The sequence below is a fragment of the Aphanomyces astaci genome (genome assembly GCF_000520075.1).
Source record: "Aphanomyces astaci strain APO3 unplaced genomic scaffold supercont1.23, whole genome shotgun sequence".
Taxonomy (NCBI): Eukaryota; Oomycota; class Saprolegniomycetes; order Saprolegniales; family Verrucalvaceae; genus Aphanomyces; species Aphanomyces astaci.
In genome coordinates, this window is record NW_009798286.1 from 735937 (window position 1) to 754007 (window position 18071).

The 18071-nt window shown below is 51.1% G+C and overlaps 6 protein-coding genes across 7 annotated transcripts; 2 read left to right on the forward strand and 4 right to left on the reverse strand.

Moving 5' to 3' along the window:
• Positions 1-1528: 1528 nt before the first annotated feature.
• Positions 1529-2892, reverse strand: H257_09577 (glycerol-3-phosphate dehydrogenase (NAD(+))). Its single transcript, XM_009835821.1, has 2 exons — positions 2301-2892; positions 1529-2225 (listed from the first exon to the last, which is right to left on the reverse strand). The coding sequence occupies exons 1-2, from the start codon at positions 2824-2826 to the stop codon at positions 1627-1629; spliced, it is 1125 nt and encodes a 374-aa protein (XP_009834123.1). The 5' UTR covers positions 2827-2892; the 3' UTR covers positions 1529-1626.
• A 782-nt stretch (positions 2893-3674) lies between these two features.
• H257_09578 (hypothetical protein) lies at positions 3675-4309 on the reverse strand. The gene has a single exon (XM_009835822.1). The coding sequence runs from the start codon at positions 4267-4269 to the stop codon at positions 3772-3774; it is 498 nt and encodes a 165-aa protein (XP_009834124.1). The 5' UTR covers positions 4270-4309; the 3' UTR covers positions 3675-3771.
• Positions 4310-4709: 400 nt separating this feature from the next.
• Positions 4710-7579, forward strand: H257_09579 (hypothetical protein). Its single transcript, XM_009835823.1, has 3 exons — positions 4710-5725; positions 6436-6521; positions 6583-7579. Exons 1-3 carry the CDS (start codon positions 4768-4770, stop codon positions 7450-7452), a joined length of 1914 nt encoding a protein of 637 aa, XP_009834125.1. The 5' UTR covers positions 4710-4767; the 3' UTR covers positions 7453-7579.
• Positions 7580-8084: 505 nt separating this feature from the next.
• Positions 8085-10984, reverse strand: H257_09580. Of its 2 annotated transcripts, XM_009835824.1 has the most exons (7): positions 10485-10984; positions 10333-10416; positions 10215-10277; positions 10005-10136; positions 9863-9928; positions 9673-9807; positions 8085-9621 (listed from the first exon to the last, which is right to left on the reverse strand). In XM_009835824.1, the coding sequence occupies exons 1-7, from the start codon at positions 10880-10882 to the stop codon at positions 8181-8183; spliced, it is 2319 nt and encodes a 772-aa protein (XP_009834126.1). In that variant the 5' UTR covers positions 10883-10984; the 3' UTR covers positions 8085-8180. The 2 variants fall into 2 exon arrangements, with proteins under 2 accessions (XP_009834126.1, XP_009834127.1); XM_009835825.1 differs by lacking the exon at positions 10485-10984 and having other exon boundaries at positions 10333-10443.
• Positions 10985-12115: 1131 nt separating this feature from the next.
• H257_09581 (hypothetical protein) lies at positions 12116-15596 on the forward strand. The gene is made up of 3 exons (XM_009835826.1): positions 12116-13451; positions 14401-14475; positions 14545-15596. Exons 1-3 carry the CDS (start codon positions 12134-12136, stop codon positions 15570-15572), a joined length of 2421 nt encoding a protein of 806 aa, XP_009834128.1. The 5' UTR covers positions 12116-12133; the 3' UTR covers positions 15573-15596.
• A 73-nt stretch (positions 15597-15669) lies between these two features.
• Positions 15670-17662, reverse strand: H257_09582 (hypothetical protein). The gene is made up of 4 exons (XM_009835827.1): positions 16928-17662; positions 16695-16850; positions 16407-16649; positions 15670-16131 (listed from the first exon to the last, which is right to left on the reverse strand). Exons 1-4 carry the CDS (start codon positions 17618-17620, stop codon positions 15874-15876), a joined length of 1350 nt encoding a protein of 449 aa, XP_009834129.1. The 5' UTR covers positions 17621-17662; the 3' UTR covers positions 15670-15873.
• Positions 17663-18071: the final 409 nt, after the last annotated feature.

Genomic DNA, 18071 nt, shown 5'->3' on the forward strand with positions numbered 1-18071 from the left:
AGCACTTGCGATGGGTGCCACCAAGATGTCTTGCGCCACCGCCCGCGCAATCACGCGATCACACCGGCAGGGAGGTGTGCGGCACCGACACGGGTTGGATGGTGGAATGAGGGATGACCAATTTCATTGGGTTAGTAGGCAAGTGGTGAAATGAGACCTGTTAGAATTGACTGAGTCCTGAATACCACATCACATGATCTTGCTCTCATACACAGCCTACAATTATCTCAAGGCTCCTTGCATCAACCGCCATCACAGGAATATATCGCAACAGGGCGTGATGAATCTATGCAGCGATTTTCGTTGTTTCACCGCATCTGATTGGACAAAAGTGGACAATTTTTAATTCGCAAGGTGACCTGTCTTGCGAATTCCAAAAAGAGACACATGAAAAATAGAAATCATCAATACAAACTTGAAGCTATATTTAATTGAAACTATACAATTTCAGAATTATTTATGGAATTCGCAAGGTGGTTCACCTTGCGCAGCATACAAAATTGTTTATTTCACCTTGCTTTTTCTGGTTAATGTACGTTAAATAATAAAACCTCCACTCTTCGATTTGGCCAGTTGGGAGTTTTTAGATGACATGCACCATATTGGCAAAATATTTTCGCACTTGCGACACTAAAATTTATTGGCTATTAACAGTAAGACAATCTAGTAGCCCATACCACGGTAGGCAGGACCTAGTTTGAAGCAACGAAAGGAACCCAAAGGATGCTCATTGTGTTGCTGTGATGGAGTAAGGGGTGAACGCGATGCCATGCCACCTCAACGTTGGTGCAGATACGATCGTATGTGCCACGCGTGCATTAAAGGTGTCGCGTGAACCATGCGCCAAGAGTCGGAGTGTTCTGGACAATAGTCGAAGTGTTGCTCTGTACGACAAAGTGGTTTGTAATGGAGGAGCGGTAGCTACGGCCATCGGTCGACGAGAAGACGGCTTCGATGGCAACCGCAACAGCAACACACAGCACAAGTGCACGACGTCGTTGATAACGTTACAGCTTATCTTTGTTTACACCAATCAATCTGCATTCTAACTCGTTTGTGAACTTACAGTTAAAATCTCACCTCACCATATGGTTGTCATTCGCAAACATTCCACCTTGCACACCTCACAAGATGTTTCGGTGTGTTGAGTCGCCAAAGGTCACCATATTTCCACCAGCCCGTCTATGGTAAACAGTACAGTACTGTACCCATAGACGGGATCTCTGTCACTGGGTGAGAAGTGTACATTAAACTTAATGGGGTTGAGTTCCTATGCCAGCAACCTACTAGAGCAATTAACTAGTATCTACTTGGAGGCAGTCATGGCATCTTGGTTGGCCGACTTCTTTCGGGCTTTTTTGGCGCCCTTGCAGAGTGATGGGGGTTGGAGTACCAGGGAATGGATGGGATCTCTGTCACCGGGGTGTGACTTGGAATTCTACCAGCAACAGCGGGCGACATCTTGCATGCTTCTTGGTCCCATAAATGTACCTCTACATGTCCATAATGCACGTCGATACAGTACTGTAGCACATACAACAGTTACTAATTACTACTCGGAGTATACTGGTAGTCAACGCGAATTTGCAAGCGTCTATAGCATTCCTCGGATCATGTTTCAACTGCCTACACGTCCACCAGGGTCGACGCGTCGGCACCTTCAAACGCTATGCGATAGATGGCCACGAATAGCGGGAATTCGGGCAACGAGTGGGTCTTTTCGATGATGCGGTACACTTCCTTGGCAGTCCACGTGCCCTGGAGCTTCTGCCCATTCAGCACCGTCGCCTCCATCTCTTCCCACGTCACGCCCTTGTCTTTGACAAACAGTTCGGCACATTTGCGGTTCCGGCCGCCAAAGCATGTCGTGATCAGATCCGCCACGCCGCAGCTCTCAAAGAACGTGTCCTCCTTGATCCCATCAAAGAACCGGTAGCAAAACTTCTTCATTTCAATCAGCCCCAACCGGATGATTGCCGCCTTGGTGTTGCCGCCGTACCCGAGGCCGTCGCAGAACCCCGCGCCCAACGCGACCACGTTCTTGAGCGCGCCGCACAACTCGACGCCATGGGGGTCCAGAACCACATTGACCCGGAATCGGTTGGTGTGGAACAGGTCTTGCAGGAACGCCCCATGGCGCAAGTCGTTGCAGCCCAGCGTGGACTCGCAAAAGTCGCCCGCCGCAACTTCGTTGGCCACGTTTGCCCCCATGAGCACACTACAATCTACCAACCAGACAAGTCAAGCGATCCGTCTACTACCGTTCAAGGGTCATCATCATATTCGATTGATAGTCATACCAATGTCGAGGGCGGTTTGTATGATACTCGACACCAACACAACTCCTTGGTCGTCGAAATCGATGCCTTTGATTAACGACACACCAATGCAGTCGGGCACGAGCCCTTGCTCCTTGATCTGAGGCAGCATTTTGCCCAAGAATTGGTGCGGCACGCAAAATATCAACACGTCGGTCCCCGTCACGGCCTCTTTCAGGTCCGGCACGGCCACCACATTCGTCGGGAGCTTGTACCCCGGCAGGTACTTGACGTTTTCGTGGTCGCTGTTGATGATCTCGGACAATTTGCGGCCGTCCACAGTCTCTTCGAACACCCACATGGTGAGCACAGGGTCAAATACGTCGGGGCTTGACGCCATGTTGGCCGCAATGATTCGAGCAATCACGCAGCCCCAGTTGCCCGACCCGACCAAACACACCTTTTTTGGACTGCGATTGGTCGAAAGCTGGCATTTGTGCATGATGCCATTGGAGGAAGAGGAGGACGACGACTGACGTTTGGACAGCAATGGCTTGGCGCTGCTCATGTGGTGGTGGTGGACACAAAGATGAGCAAGAGGCCGTTAGTTGTGAGCCTGGCAATTGAAGTGTCGATGACTCGCTCAGGTGGCACGGTTACGTAGGTTGTGGCCAATCGGATTGCACCAACTAGGCAATGCTGCATTAAGGGAATTCATGAAATATTGTTCCTGTACAACATGCATAAATCTCGATGAAATGTGGCGTAAAAGCAATCTTTGTTTCTAATTTACCTATGGAATATTATGAATTTGCTACAAATTTCCCAATTTTCGGTGATTCGTTAAACCGATCAATTTGATTAGCTTTCCCGATTCCGCAGAAAGAACGAAAAGTACAAAGAAAAGCCAATCAGGGACAAAATTTCTCAGACTGACCAATGGGAGAGTTTCATGATCAACTCATAAGAGTAAGAGTGTGTGTGTGGCCATAAGTAGTATACTACAGTACCTCGAAGTATACGTACGTACTGTATGTGAGTACAGGTAAAATTCAAACGATGCGGAGTGCTCTACTAACTACTACTACTACTAGTACCGGGTACTAGTATTGTGCTTTTCACTATCAGCCAAATTTGCCATAACGTTATTTTGGGGATTGATGAAATCGCCAACTAATCGAGTAAAGGAGTATGATTGGCTGAAATGAATACGAAATTTGAAATATGATTGGCTAAAAAGATTGATTGATGCAGTCACAAAGATACCTCTTCAACTCATTTTGTATGAAATTTCGAAGGTCTGGCGATTATGAGTAGAATACACAATACAGGACAACCTACTGTACTACTACTCGGTATGTAGTATTAATACGTAGTAACTGTTAAGTAACTGTTAACAAGACATGAAAAACCAGTGTGAATCAAACTGCCTTGTACTACGTAGTACGCAACACGACGGCAGTATCATGACAGCGAGATTGGGGTTAACTACTAACGTTAGTATATTTGAGCTTCAACTAGAATAATCAGAGGGAGATGGCGGCAGACACATCTCGACGTGCGCAATGCCATGATGTTCGTATGGTTCCACGTCCGCTAGCCGCTCGAAACCCAGCTTTGTGTAGAACGACTCCAAGTACGCTTGAGCCCCGAGCTGACACTGTGCACCTGGCCAGTTCACTTCGCTGGCGCGGATCGCTTCGAGAATGAGTGCCTTGCCGACCCCGCATCCTCGGGCCTTGGGATGAGTCACCACCCGGCCGATGACTGACGTCGTTTGGTTCGAGTCGATCGTACCAGGCCCTAAGACGCGAGCATACGCCATGAGGTCGCCGACGTCGTTCCAGCCCATTACATGCACACACGACTCGGCCGTATCGCGGCCGTCGACCTCCAACACAACACTGTTCTGTTCCACGATGAAAACTTCACATCGGAGCTGCAGGATCTTGTACGTTTGGACCGCCGTCAGCTCTTCCAGACGCTGACAAGTCCAACGAAGGCCCGACATCGTGGCAACGTCTGGCTTGGTCGTCCGGACTGGGGGAGCATTACAGTACAGTACAAGCTTCTACACCTCTAAATTAACATATCCTGTAGAAATGGATTTTCCGAAGGTTTATCAACAAACTTGCTATGAATCACTTACTGTACCTGTACCGCTTGGTAACAGCATTAAAACCGATAGCTTGAACTCCCAGTAGTATTATCGTCGTACCATACTGTCGCGCAGTCTACGCACCATATTGGGACACGATGGTCGTGAAGCACAGAAGGACTAACTCTAGCGGAATATGCTGCATGAAGAGGTCCAGGTTTGGATACGTTCATATATTGGAGTAAACAAACCTCTGATACATAATACTATAGTATGACTTGGCGTGGTATTACTGGCGCGTGGGTATTTTTTTCCATGTGTATACAAACTCCCAGAGACAATTCGAATATATTATAGTGTTGCGAAAGCATTCATTCGGAGTTTCATCCCTGGACGTGAAGTGATCCAAGCATGGTCGGAAAGGTGTCGTTGAGCGGCGCCGTGCTACTGCTGACACAAGCAGCGTCGGCGTTCTACCTGCCGGGCGTCCAAATGGTGACGTACAAGCGGGGGGACGACGTGCCGCTGTTTGTGAACTCGTTGAGCTCGCCCGAGACGCTGCTCCCCATTGAGTACTACAACCTCCCGTTCTGCACGCCCAAGGAGATTGAGTACAAGAGCGAGAACCTCGGCGAGTACTTGACTGCAAACCGCATCGAGAACTCGCCGTACGTGCTTAAGTTCCTCGAGCCCAAGACATGTGCCGTGCTGTGCACGACCACGTACAACTCGAAGCAGGTGCACAAATTCGCCACGATGGTGCAGGAAAAGTACCGCGTCAACTGGATCGTGGACAACCTCCCCGCGAGCGTCAAGTACGACGACGTCTTGGAGCTAGGGTTTCCCCTCGGGAACTACAACAAGGACTTGGACAAGACGCCGCGTCTCAACAACCACGTTAAGATTCGCATCGCGTACAACAACCTGGACGACTTTACCACGCCCAACCCGGACGAAGGGCGCATCGTGGACTTTGTCGTGATTCCCCAAAGCTACGACTACAAATCCAAGAACTTGGTCGCCGGCGAAACCCCCGCTCGCATGAACGTGTGCGAGCCGGCGGCGAACGAGCCCAAGGAGCTGTACCTGCTGGAAACTCCCGACAAGGACGTGGAAATCACATGGACGTACAGCGTGGAATGGGTCGAGGACAACGAGCGCACGTGGCGCACGCGGTGGGACGTGTACTTTGAGGTCGGCAGCGGCAGCGACGAAGTGCACTGGTTCTCAATCATCAACGCGCTCTTGATCGTGCTGTTTCTCAGCGGCATGGTTGGCATGATCCTCATGCGGTCGCTGCATCGCGACATTTCTCGCTACAACCGCGTCCCGACAGAGGAAGAGCGCATGGAGGAGCGCGAGGAGTCGGGTACGTCGTTGATCTCTCTCCCTTGTGATTCGCCCCAAGCATATATTGTGTTTCTTTTACCCAATATTTGGACTTTTATGTACTGATTCGCCAAAGCTTTCGATCGATTCTTTGTTCTGACTTTTAAAAATTCGTCCAGTGTCACACTAATTTCAACGTCACACACACGAATTCGATTCGATGTTGAATTGGCCAAAGAGTGAATTTGATTGGCTATTTGATTCGTGTTTTGTGTTTTGATTGGTTGATCGATTGTCTGCCGATTTTGTGCTGCTTGTTCGATTGAGCGCCCCACTCCAATTTACCGAATCGAGTTGACGAATATATATATCGTCAACTCGATATATATGTATGTGTTGTGCATTTCACCCAAAATTAGACTTGTGAGTCATTTCGTCAAATAGCATTCGAATCCATTTGATCTAATTTAAGTTTTATTGCAAACTATACTATACAAAGATTAGTATATATATATATATGGTTTTGCCCAATCCGGAGGGACTGGGCCGAATCAATCGTTTGGTGATTGGCAGAAATTCGCCAGGACGTGATTTGATTGGCTTCGGTGGTTCTTTAATCCATCCTTTTAAGACATTCTGCTGAGGGCTCCAGTTTCGAATCGATTTGACAATATATATATATATTATATATACGGGAATATTCCATGTAGATATGGGTTGTATCTAACATTCCTCGTGGTGTATCTGTAGGCTGGAAGCTCGTGCACGCGGATGTGTTTCGTCCGCCGACGACGCAGCCCATGTTGTACTGCGTCATGATCGGGACTGGGTTTCAGGTACCATTTTCATTGTAGACAAGACCCTCTTAACCCTCTAACATATATATTATATATATAGTTGCTGGGCATGTCGACGAGCACGCTGTTCTTTGCGGCCGTGGGGTTTCTAGCGCCGTCGAACCGCGGCAAGCTCATGGTGGCACTGCTCGTGTGCTTTGTGCTCATGGGCATGGTGGCCGGGTACGCGTCCTCGCGCATGTACAAGCTGTTCAAGGGCAAACGCTGGCAGCTCAACACGATTTTGACGTCGACGCTGTTCCCAGGGCTAATGTTTGGTACGTTTTTCCTGCTCAACTTGTTTGTGTGGGGCGCGGGGTCGGACGCGGCCGTTCCATTTGGGTCCATGGTGCTCTTGATCGTCATGTGGTTTGGGGTGTCGGTGCCGTTGGTGTTTCTCGGCGCGTTCTACGGGTTCCGCCAGCCGTCGATCGAGTTTCCCGTGTCCACAAGCAACATCCCGCGGCCGATTCCGCTGCAGCCATGGTACATGACGAACGCCATGACGGCGGCCGTGGGTGGCATCTTGCCGTTTGGCGCCATCTTTGTCGAGCTCTTCTTTGTGCTCACGTCCATCTGGACTGACCACTACTATTACGTGTACGGGTTCCTCTTGCTGTCGTTTGTGATCTTGCTTGGCACGTGCATGGAGATTACGATCGTGCTGACGTACTTTCAACTGTGTGGCGAAGACTACAACTGGTGGTGGCGGTCGTTTGTCGTGTCGGGGTCGTGCGGCGGGTACGTCCTGCTCTACTCGACCTACTACTACTGGACCCGCCTCGACGTGGACAACATTATTGGCTCGATGCTGTACTTTGGGTACATGTCGATCGCGTCGGGGGCGTTGGCGCTCCTCTGCGGCACCGTCGGCGTCATGGCGTCGCTGTGGTTCACCAAGAAGATCTACGCATCGATCAAGGTCGACTAGTACAAGGGTGTCCAAACGGCGGAAGCGGGCGGCCATGGCGAACGCTCGATCAAATGAGTAGCAAGTATTGTATTGTAGTCCGATGTCAATATATATACAAGGCGATGTGACACTTTCCAAGGGGGAAAAAAATGTGGGGGGGTGGGGGGTGGATAGTATACAGCTAGCTGTACTACTGTACACATTGTAGTGTGGCTTGCGATATAGTACTACTAGTACATACAGCGCAAAACGTTAGTTTGCACACCACGACATTGTAAGCAGTACAGTAGCAGCGAAGTCGACAGAATATAGATTGCAGGGGCTGGTCGCGGAATATTCTGTCCATGTGGCTCCTTATTAGAGCATCTGCAGTGGTACAAAGTTCTCGAATGGCCGCGTAGTTACTACGTAGTACTATTGTCGATTTGATACAAATTTGGGGAGGGGGTGCAATCGAATCGCGCCGACCAAACTGATCCACAATCGATCTGATTGGTTGTTGAATTTCATTGAGAACGTTTTGATTGGCTAATAATTTTGAGCTACATCTTAGGTAGCCAATCAAATCGATTTAAATTCCCACGAGAAACCACACCACAACACAATGAAATTTCACTATTAATACATAGTATGTGTTGGGTGGGCAAGTAGGCGACGTGTCCATGTTTAAATGAATAGTCGGTCCAGTCGTCACAACGACATGTATCGTGTATGTATGATGCTAAATAACCAAGTGTAGTACTGTCCTACTGGGGGCCGTGACCTCGTCGTCCTGCTGCTGCTTCTTCATCCCGCAGCCGCCGCATGTTTCGAAACGTGTCGAGCAACTGCATGGCGGTGGGGCGGAGGTCGGGGGCGTGCTGCAAACACTGCAGGGCCACGCGCTTGATGGGACTAGCCGCGTGAAACGTCGGCGCGATGTCTCCGTTGACGACGAGCACGGCGATGCGGGTACGGGTCATGGTGACGCTGGCGTCAGGGCGGCACAGGTCGGCGTACGGCATCGTGGCCGTGTCCATCTCGGAGAGAAGCACCCCGAACGAGTAAACGTCGGCTTGTTCCGTGTACCGCACGCCCTTGAGCACCTCGGGGGCGATCCACGCAGCGGTGCCGATCTCGGCGGTCATCGTCGCGTCGTCGGCTTGCCGCCCCCCCAGCCGCCGACTCGACCCAAAGTCAGTCAGTTTGCTCTCCATCGCATCCGTAAGCAGTACATTGCGCGCTTTAATGTCTCGGTGGATCACATGTCGGCCATGGAGGTACACGAGCGCCTGGAGTACGTCGATTGCGATCGTGTACTTTGTCGTGGATGATGGCGCCGGACCAATCAGTGCGTGCCACGCGTTCGTGACAGGGTGGTTCAGCAGTAGCGACCACACATCGCCCCGAGGCATCAACTCCATCACGATCGCCAAGTTGGAAATGTGTGTCCATGTGATGCCGTGGAAGTGCACAATGTTCGGGTGTCCAAGGGTCGCATACACTCGTATTTCGTGCATAAAGTCGTCGACGCTACCGAGGTCGTCGACGTGTGTGGGCAGCAGCCGCTTGAGCGCCACGGGTACATGGACGGACGCCGATTGCGTCCAAACACCTTCGTACACGATGCCAAAGCCCCCGCGGGCCACCACCCGCCGCCGCTCGATGGCCGCGGCGGGGATGCGGAACGGAACGAACGCGTCTTCAAAACGAATGTCCAGATGCAGCCGACCCGTCAGCATGCCCCCCGACAAGCGATCATCATCCTTGTCGCAGAGAGGCGGCGCCATGTACGGATCCGGGGGGTGCTGCCGCCGACGACGATGCCGGCAGCACACGACGACGCAAAGGATTCCCGCAATCGCTGTGACAATCCCAACAATCCCCATAGAAAGCGTGCTGGGGGAAAGGGAAACGGAAGGCAAAGGAGAGGGGGGGGGCGGAGACGGCAAGCCGACGGAGGGGGGGGGCATGTCGTCGGGGAGGATGCAAATGGGAAATTTCCCAAACAAGAGCTCGGTGCGAATGTGCCCTTGACACGTGGCGTTGGACGGAATTGTGGAGAAGATGTTATCACTTAGGTCGTCGGTGCCCGCGGGGACGGACGACACCAATGCGGTGGGGGATGGGTTCTGAAGCGCCGAGAGGATCTCAAACTGCGACTGGTTGGCGTATATTGTCGTAAGGTTGTTGTTACCCCCCAAACATCTAAGATAACCATCGATATTGAGTGGACAAAAGATGAATATACAAACATACAGCCACGCCAGCGTGGAGGGGAAATTCGCCGTCAGTTGTGTCAACGAGTTGTTTTCAAGCGAAAGATTCGCCAATGTCCGTGGCCACGTAGTTGTGGACGGCGGCAGCGTTGTGATCGAGTTGTTGTCTGCAAGTCTAAATATTACATTAGAATATATATATATTTATATATAGTCGAAGGGGAGCTTACAAGATGGTCAGGCTGGGAGGTAGCCACGACAATGACCGCAACGTCAACTTGTTGTGGCCGACGTTTCTACATTCAATCAAACCCTTTTATACTTCATATAGTTTATGGATAAAGGATGAAGGCATAGAATATTGCCTCGTACAGCTCGACGATGGTAGATGGCAAGTTGGCTTGCTCCATGACTTGGTCTGTGATCAAGTTGCGTTGGATGTACAGTAACTCCAACTTCGTTCGGGTTAAATTCAATGCTGAGATTTGGTTGTCGCACACGATTCTACGCGTGGGGGGTGCACAGTGCCGTGATATGCCTGCTATATATATATATATATATTATCAAGAGGAAGGAACGTACAATTCCTTGGTCCACGGGCTCAGTTTCGAGTCGAATTTGGTCAAGTTGTTGTTTTGTAATTGGCTACACACAACAGTCGTTGTGAGACGGTGGGGTTTCATTGGTTTTGAGTTCGTACATTTGCAGCGCGAGGAGCTCGACGCCCGCGGCATCCACAGACGAGTCGTCAGGAATGGTGTCGATGCCCAGGTCGTTGAGGATTCTACTTGACATATACCGTATATTTGACTCTACCACACTAACGTTAGCATTAAAGCCGCCCGTACGTACAACAAATGGGCCGAGTTTGGCCACGATTCGACCACCGAGACGTCGATGCCGCCTCGGATTTCGTTTTTGACGTTGCGCGTATCGGACCCGTAGAACGGCGAGTACCGCGTCCGGTTCATGCCCCGCCACACGGTGCCATTGGGGAACCATATGCATGTGACATCGTCCGGCTTGACCCAATACGCCTGGTCGAACTCGATGCCGGCGCACCGTGTGGTCAACGTCGGCACGGCCACGCCACACAAACGCGTCGTGTTGCATTTGGCCGGGCCGACGATGTTGCCCTGCCACACGGTGGCGTCCGCCGCGGCCACGAGCCAGCCCGCCATCCCCACCCACGCCGCCGCCAGCACTGGCACGTGCCACACATGTCCGTGGTGAGGCAGCCCTCGTATCATCCACGACAACTACGTAGTTATGTACCGGTAGATTGTGTGTGTGGCGTTCGTTAGGTACTGTCTACCGGTACCAAAGTGAGTACCTGTGGGATCGACTCCCGCAGGTGGCGTACCTACTACGCAATGCCATTGGCTATTATCAAACACATCCGGTTATTCAGAGGGGACGTACGCCTGAGACTCACCTACGTACTGTAAAACTATGCCACCAGTGGTCAAAACATGGCACCAACGGGCGTTTTTCAGTTTTCAAGGGATCCTACTTTGTGGTGAGCTATTTAGGGATTGGCCTAGTTATCCGGACACGACCCTTTACGATGGACAGAAAATGGGCACCTACCTATCCAGCGACGATGAGCATGTCGTTCAAAGTTTTACGTTTGTACTTCACTGGCTTGATGTGAAGAAATTGGTTACTGCTGTGGCCGTGAGAGCCCATCAAATCCTTTGGAGCCACGACTACATTAGTACCATTACAGACAGACCACAGACTGTACATAGCTTCAAATGAACTGCTACCAGTGGTACTTAATACTAGTACTATAGATGTAACTTACTATTAGTATGTAGTATGCCGGTGGGAGCCAGCGGAGATGCCTCGAAGGAAACACGGTTTGGATCGTACGACAGTGTATGTACGAAGTCGCCATATCATATATCGGGCAATCAACCACCTCACGGCACTTCTTGTGCAAATAGCGCGTCATGCCACCACTTTTGACTTGACTGATTATCCCTCAAACGACAATCAACACACTAGTTAAGGACACTCCAGCGTAGGGTATGGTATGTCGTCGTTCGCCATGACTTTGATGCTACTAGTACAACGGTGGCCACCTCTGCTAACAACCTATCTACATTCGCGTAAAGTATGTCGAATATGTTGAACTTCGTGAAAACCGCTTCTTCCGATTACATCCGAAGTGATCCCTAGAAGTTGCCTCCATATTGGCCTCTGTATCCCCATGAATGGGGCGGAGACTGTCTGCGCATGCAAAGTTGGCATCCGCAGCGTCGTCCTTTGGGCCAGTTCTAAATTCGAAAATGATCCTTTGCTACGACGGCGGCGCAAATATTTCAACCAAAATGGGTGGTGGGGCGGTAGTTTCCGGATAATTATCCGATATGCCCTTTGAGGGCAGGCCAAGTATTGTCTTTCACAGGAATCCTTACCGCATTTCATGGTATCAAGTATTAAAGGTTTTGTTTTTATTGGAATTATTGGAATTTTATCGAGCGGCAACGTTGACGATGGCAGCGGACGACCCGACGATGCTGGGCAGCAGCGGCGGTGCCATGCTTCAAGACATTCTTCGAACGGCATCGCAGCCTGAAGAAGCCATTGTTTCCTTCCAAAAGCAGTATGGGTTGAAGGAAGAGACGACCAGTGCATCTCTCCAGCTTCTGGATCTGTTGGGGTGTCGGCGGAGCGAGACCCATTCCAAACTGCTCGAAGCGATGGTAGCCGCGTTGCTCAAGCGCATCCACAGCAAGAAAATGGACGACGCGCAGCTCCAGAAACTGCTGGAACTCACGTTTCCGTATCTGGAAATGCGCGAGCTGCGCGCAATCCCCATCGCAGTCCTGGCCACACAATCGTCGACCCCTGCGTCGTTCCTCCAGGAACTGTGCGACCACGACAACCGCGCGCTGCTGGAGCACTTGCCCTTGCTCGTGAAACGTCGCATCTGGGCCATCGCGCCGCACGAACTCCGTGTCGAAGTCGACAAGATCGTGGCGGCGTACATCCAGCACAAGCGCGTGCTCCTCCTTCACGCGTCCGACGACCCGACCCCGTTCGATTTGCATGTATCCACAGGCGGCCACCATCCTCCTCCATCCCCCGAAGATCGTCGAAAACACGATCCCGTCCTCGCCACGTTTACGGACATGATTGGCGACTCGGCCGAGCTGTACATTCAATGCATTGACATGCTTCGCACCATCGCTGCGTCTGGCGCCGTCCCTGGCACTGACCCATCCACCACCAACGCTAAGGACTATGTATATCTCGCTTCGTTCATCGGAACGTTGCGCAACGACGTGGCCAACCTCCAGCGCGACCACGCGACGCCGCTGGGGCGCACGGACCCGCTGCACAAGTTCATTTGGATCTTAGACCATGCCGTCAAGCGCCGAGGTATGGAGCGTTCCCATGTCACAGAGCTGCTGCTCGTGGTGCGCAAGCTGCGGCTGCGCGATTTGCCGCGGAAGGACGACGACGGCAACATGGCGCTTCCCCCTCCCGTCCCCAAGGAGACACTGCTCAAGCTCGTGGACCAGCTCGCCAAGGCCGACAGCCGCCGCATCTTTGCCGACCCCGTGCCCGACGACGTCGAGGGGTATCATGACGTTATCACCCACCCCATGGACATTTCTACGCTGCGGCTTCACGTCCAGAACCTCAAGTACCGGACATTCGACGCTTTTGCCGCCGACATGCGACTCATCTTTACGAATTGCATGACATACAACCAAGACACGACCATCTACCACAAAGAAGCCAAACGTCTGGACAAACTCAGCACGGTCTGGCTGGACAAGGCCATCGCGGCCGCCGCGCAAACTGGTACGAAATCATCCGTGGGAGTTTATGTGTTTTCACGGGATGTTGGAAATATATATTGTGCTTTCGAGTGAAATGTCGTGTTGAGATGTGGTTTCTCGTTGGAATTTAAATCGATTTGATTGGCTACTTCAGAAGAGCTCAACATTATTAGCCAACCAAAACCTTCTCAATGAAATTTAACCAATCAGATCGATTGTGTATCGATTTGGTCGGCGCGATTCGATTGCACCCCCTCCCCAAATTTGTATCAAATCGACAATATGGTTTGTGTTTTTATTTTTATTTTATTCGCATTGATAGTTTTTTGTTCACGTGTTTTTATTTATATTGTTTTCAGGTTCGTTTGATGTTATTGTTTCTTCACATTGGAAAAAGATTTTTTTCTCATGTGTAAGGCCGAGTCTGAATAATGCCTCAGAAATTTTGATGTCAACTAATATTCTGACAGAGAATTAATATTCCCGTTTCAAATGGGAGGTGAGAAAATGAGAAAATATTTTCAAAATATTTGGATGGGACCTCTGGATGCCATATGATGGAAGCAGAACTATCGAAATAGAATATCATGGTGGTAAAAATTGGACTATTGCAGTTCAAACGTTTTTCTGTCAGAAAACAGTAAAAAATCGAATTCTTATGTCACTTTTGTATATGTCACATTTGGTAGCCAAACATAAAAAAGCTAGGGTCGTTTGTCATATTATTTCGGAAAAAAATACAAAATAAAGCATATTTTTTCTCGGGGTTTCGATGGTATTTTTGTTGACGGATGTTTTCCATGTGTTTTAATATCATAACGTTATATGTTTCGGGTTTTTGTTGGTTTTCACCGTGGACAATCGTTGCATGTTTTCAATGTCCTCCTATATATATATATTATATTCTCTCGACGTGTATTTTCACGCCACATGATGAATAAATATATACATATTCAAGCGCATGATCGTAGAAGCATCGCCAACGTGTATGTTGGGCACCAGCGGCGCCCTGTCGGCGACAGACGCCAACGACACGGAAACCTCAGGTGGTCCTTTGACAAAATTCCCTCTGTTTAGTGCATAGCCACTATGATCTCAACCACGTACGAACGTAGGCATGGTGTTCGAAGGCGAGTGCGACCCGCTGTTAGCCGACGTGGTGTTGGTCCTATCCGATCCGATCGTCAAGTCGGTCTTGTTTGGGGTGTTGTGGCGGACGTTGAACCAGTTGGCCCGTGGCAGCTTCCCCACCGACGACCCCATGGTGCGCGGGGTCGTCCAGCTGCTGCACATGGGCAACGTCGGGGCACTGCGGCGGATGGTGCGTCGGCACGAGTTTGTGCTGCGGTCTCCCCCCGTGCTCAGCCTTCGCGTAGCACTGCCGTTGTACTGCCGGTACCGCCTACTCAAACACCAAGTGTCCACGCCTACTCAAAGGAGCAGCAACAACGACGACGACGACCGAGGTGGATGGGACGTGCTGCGGACGAACGGGGGCTCCCACCTCCGGAGCATCGTGCGGCACATGTTCCTTATCGCAATTCAAGACCACTGGCCCGTGGCGTATGTGCTCAAGATGGTAGCGTCCATGGCGGACGACGAAGCCTTTGTCAAAGACTTGGTGTTCCTGCATGCATTGGGCCAGTCGCTTGTTGCGTCCAAGCACAAATACGTGCTCGTGTCGGCCGTGATGGACCAGATCTGGCTCCCCGCCGCCGCCGCAGCTTCTTCTTCTCAAGGGGATGATGACTCGCCTGGATGGTTTGTCTGGGTGGAGCCCATGCATGTGGTGGCCGCCACACTCTTGGCATCGTGGACTGCCTCAGACGATGTGCACCGTGTGGCGGTATATGCGACAGCGTTGCTCACGTCCCTCGCCACACTTGGCCGTGTCGACACAGTATGGGATGCGACGTGGTTTCAACCGACGTTGCGGCCACTGTACGACCAAATTCAAGCCATGTGTCCATCCGTGGGTCCTACTAGTACTAGTACTAGTAGTCGGAGCCCCCACCACAACAACAACCGATTGCTAAACCACCCACACGACAGTACTAGTAATACCCCCCCTCCTACTAGTACGACGACAACGACGACGACGACTAGTAGTAGTAGTAGTACTGGTGCTGGTGGGCAAAGTTAACAAACTTGTGTTGTCGATACTGTATGTAGTGTAGTTGACTGAACTACCCGTATACTGAGTACTTCGAGGTACCATGTAGTACTACTAGACACAACCATGGGCTACTGTTGTATATTACAGCTGCACTACATACACTACTCAAGCCCCCCTCCCCCGACAAGCAACCACCACAACACCAACCGATAAACCCAAGCCCAACACATGAATGTACTAGTAGGAACGTTAGTCGGTGGTCGTCCCCACCATGTATTACGAGTACTAGTACTAGTAGTAGCCCGGCGTCGAGGTTACTAGTACTTTGCTACACGCGACACACGTACGAATTGGACTGGGTGACATAACGCAGCCAGCGCTTGTACACGTAGTTGGGGTGGCGCGCGTGCTCGGGGATGCGGAGGTACCGCACTTGCAACGTCGACACGTTGTACATGGGGATCTCAAAGTTCATCGACACAGGCCCAATCTCCCGGCGTACGTGCGGGTTGGGTTCCTTGAGCGTGATCTTGGCCCGCAATGTAAACTCGGCGCCGCCATTGAACCGCTTGATCGCCCATCGGACCTACGCAACACTGTTAGACGCCAATATCTCATACAACCACCCGCCCCCCCGTATCGCATGTACATCCTCCCGACTTTGAAGGCTTAAAACTCTTCAAGGGGTAGTAAGTAGTCCATCCCCATGTTGTCCACGACCGTGCAATGCTTTACAGGGGGCGGGCGACTGCCAGAAACGTGAGAAATCCCCGCCAGTCTTGGGGATTCATATAAATAGTCGGGGGGCTTCTGGGGTACTGGGGGGGGTACTGGGGGTTGTGACATTCTCTCTCGGTTTACCTGGGTTTCGTTTTCTCGGTATTCCGCCAACTGGCCGGCGCCGTTGTTGCCCAAGTCGGTGGTCACGCTCTGGGTGGACGCGGGGACTGGGAACCGGATGATCACGTTCGCGCCATAGTTGGTGTCGGGCATGTCGGCGCGGATCTTGAGCACAATCTCAATCTTGGTCGGGCTGGTTTCTTCCACGTACGGAAAGATCTTGAACGGCGCGCGGAACTCGCCCGTGAGTCGGTAGTTCATCACCTACATCGCAGTACAGTGCACAGTACAGTGTACGGTACAGTGTACCGTAAACTCGCCGTCGGGCGGCGTGAACGTGAGCACGCGGTCGCGCTCAAACTCGTCCAGTTGCACGCATTCGTGAAAGTTGCAGTCGTCCAACACGACGTGGCCGTACGTGTTGCCGTAGTTGCCGCGCGGGTTGTTGGCGCCGATCAGCAGGTCCTACGTATCGACATGTGTGTTAGGAAGATGTTCATGATGATGCATGCTGGGATTGATGGACGGAGTGCGGGGGGTACCTCGTTGAGGGCTAAGCGAAGCTCGGGGTTGCCTTGAAGGTACGATTTCATTTGGATCTTGCCTTCGATGCTCGAGTTGAGCATTTGGCCGTTGGGGGAGAACACGATATTGAGGCGCTCGAGGATGTCGCAGAAGAGTTCGTTCTCGGCCTTCTTGGACGTCTGTTGGCCGTTCGCGACCGGCTTGCGCACGGCGTTGGCGGCCTTGATGTTGGTTTGGCGCGAGATCACGGACGAAAAGTTGCGCTCCTTCGCCTGCAGCGCTTCGCCGACCAAGATCGGTTCGTTATGCACGTGCGCCTTCAATCCTTCCGTCGACGTGTCCTGGGCATACCCAAAGTCCATGGTCTCGTCCAGCAATTCGTAGCACAGCACAAAGTTCTTCCGAAGCGTTTCCTCCGACAGCACGCCGCAATAGTCCTTGAACACGCGGCATAAGCGAGACAGCAGCTCCAAAATGTACGCCGGGGACAAATTGTACCGCGTCGTGGCCACAAAGTACAGCCCGTTCTTCTTCACGTACAAGTAGCTCACCCCGTCGATGTGGAACGTCGGCGGCGCATCCCCCTTGTCCCAAAACTTGACCTTGCGGAAGAACGTCTCGGCACTGTCGCTAGGAACATCACCTCGGAAGTCGGACGAGATGATGGCGTCCCCACGGTTGCTGAGGATGTAAAACTGCGACACAGACATGGCTCCCCGCTGGGTTCCGAGTGACTGCAAGCAAAGTTTGATGATTGCCACATACACAGGGAAACTCCGTATCCGTCTTCCGGATAACGAGGTTGTTTTTGCATCCGGAAAACACACCTCAGGCATATACTTCAAGTATAAATATACTAGTACTACAGTAGTACTCTAGTAGTACTATTAATAGTACTAGATTCCCATGACTATTCTAGGTATAGTAATGGGAATCTTTATCAACACTACTATTAATATTAGTACAATGGATACAGCCGTTGCTTAGCAATGTTATTGGGGGAGGTTCTTTAACAGCTTTACCTGTTATTGACAGTGTGAAACTCAAGCTGGTGATGTGTCAGCTTATACAATGTTATTTCTATTATTGTTGGTTTATCTGTTAGTCGTGTAGGTTCAGAAGCTCAAATTAACAGTATAAAGCTATGAAACAAATTGTAGG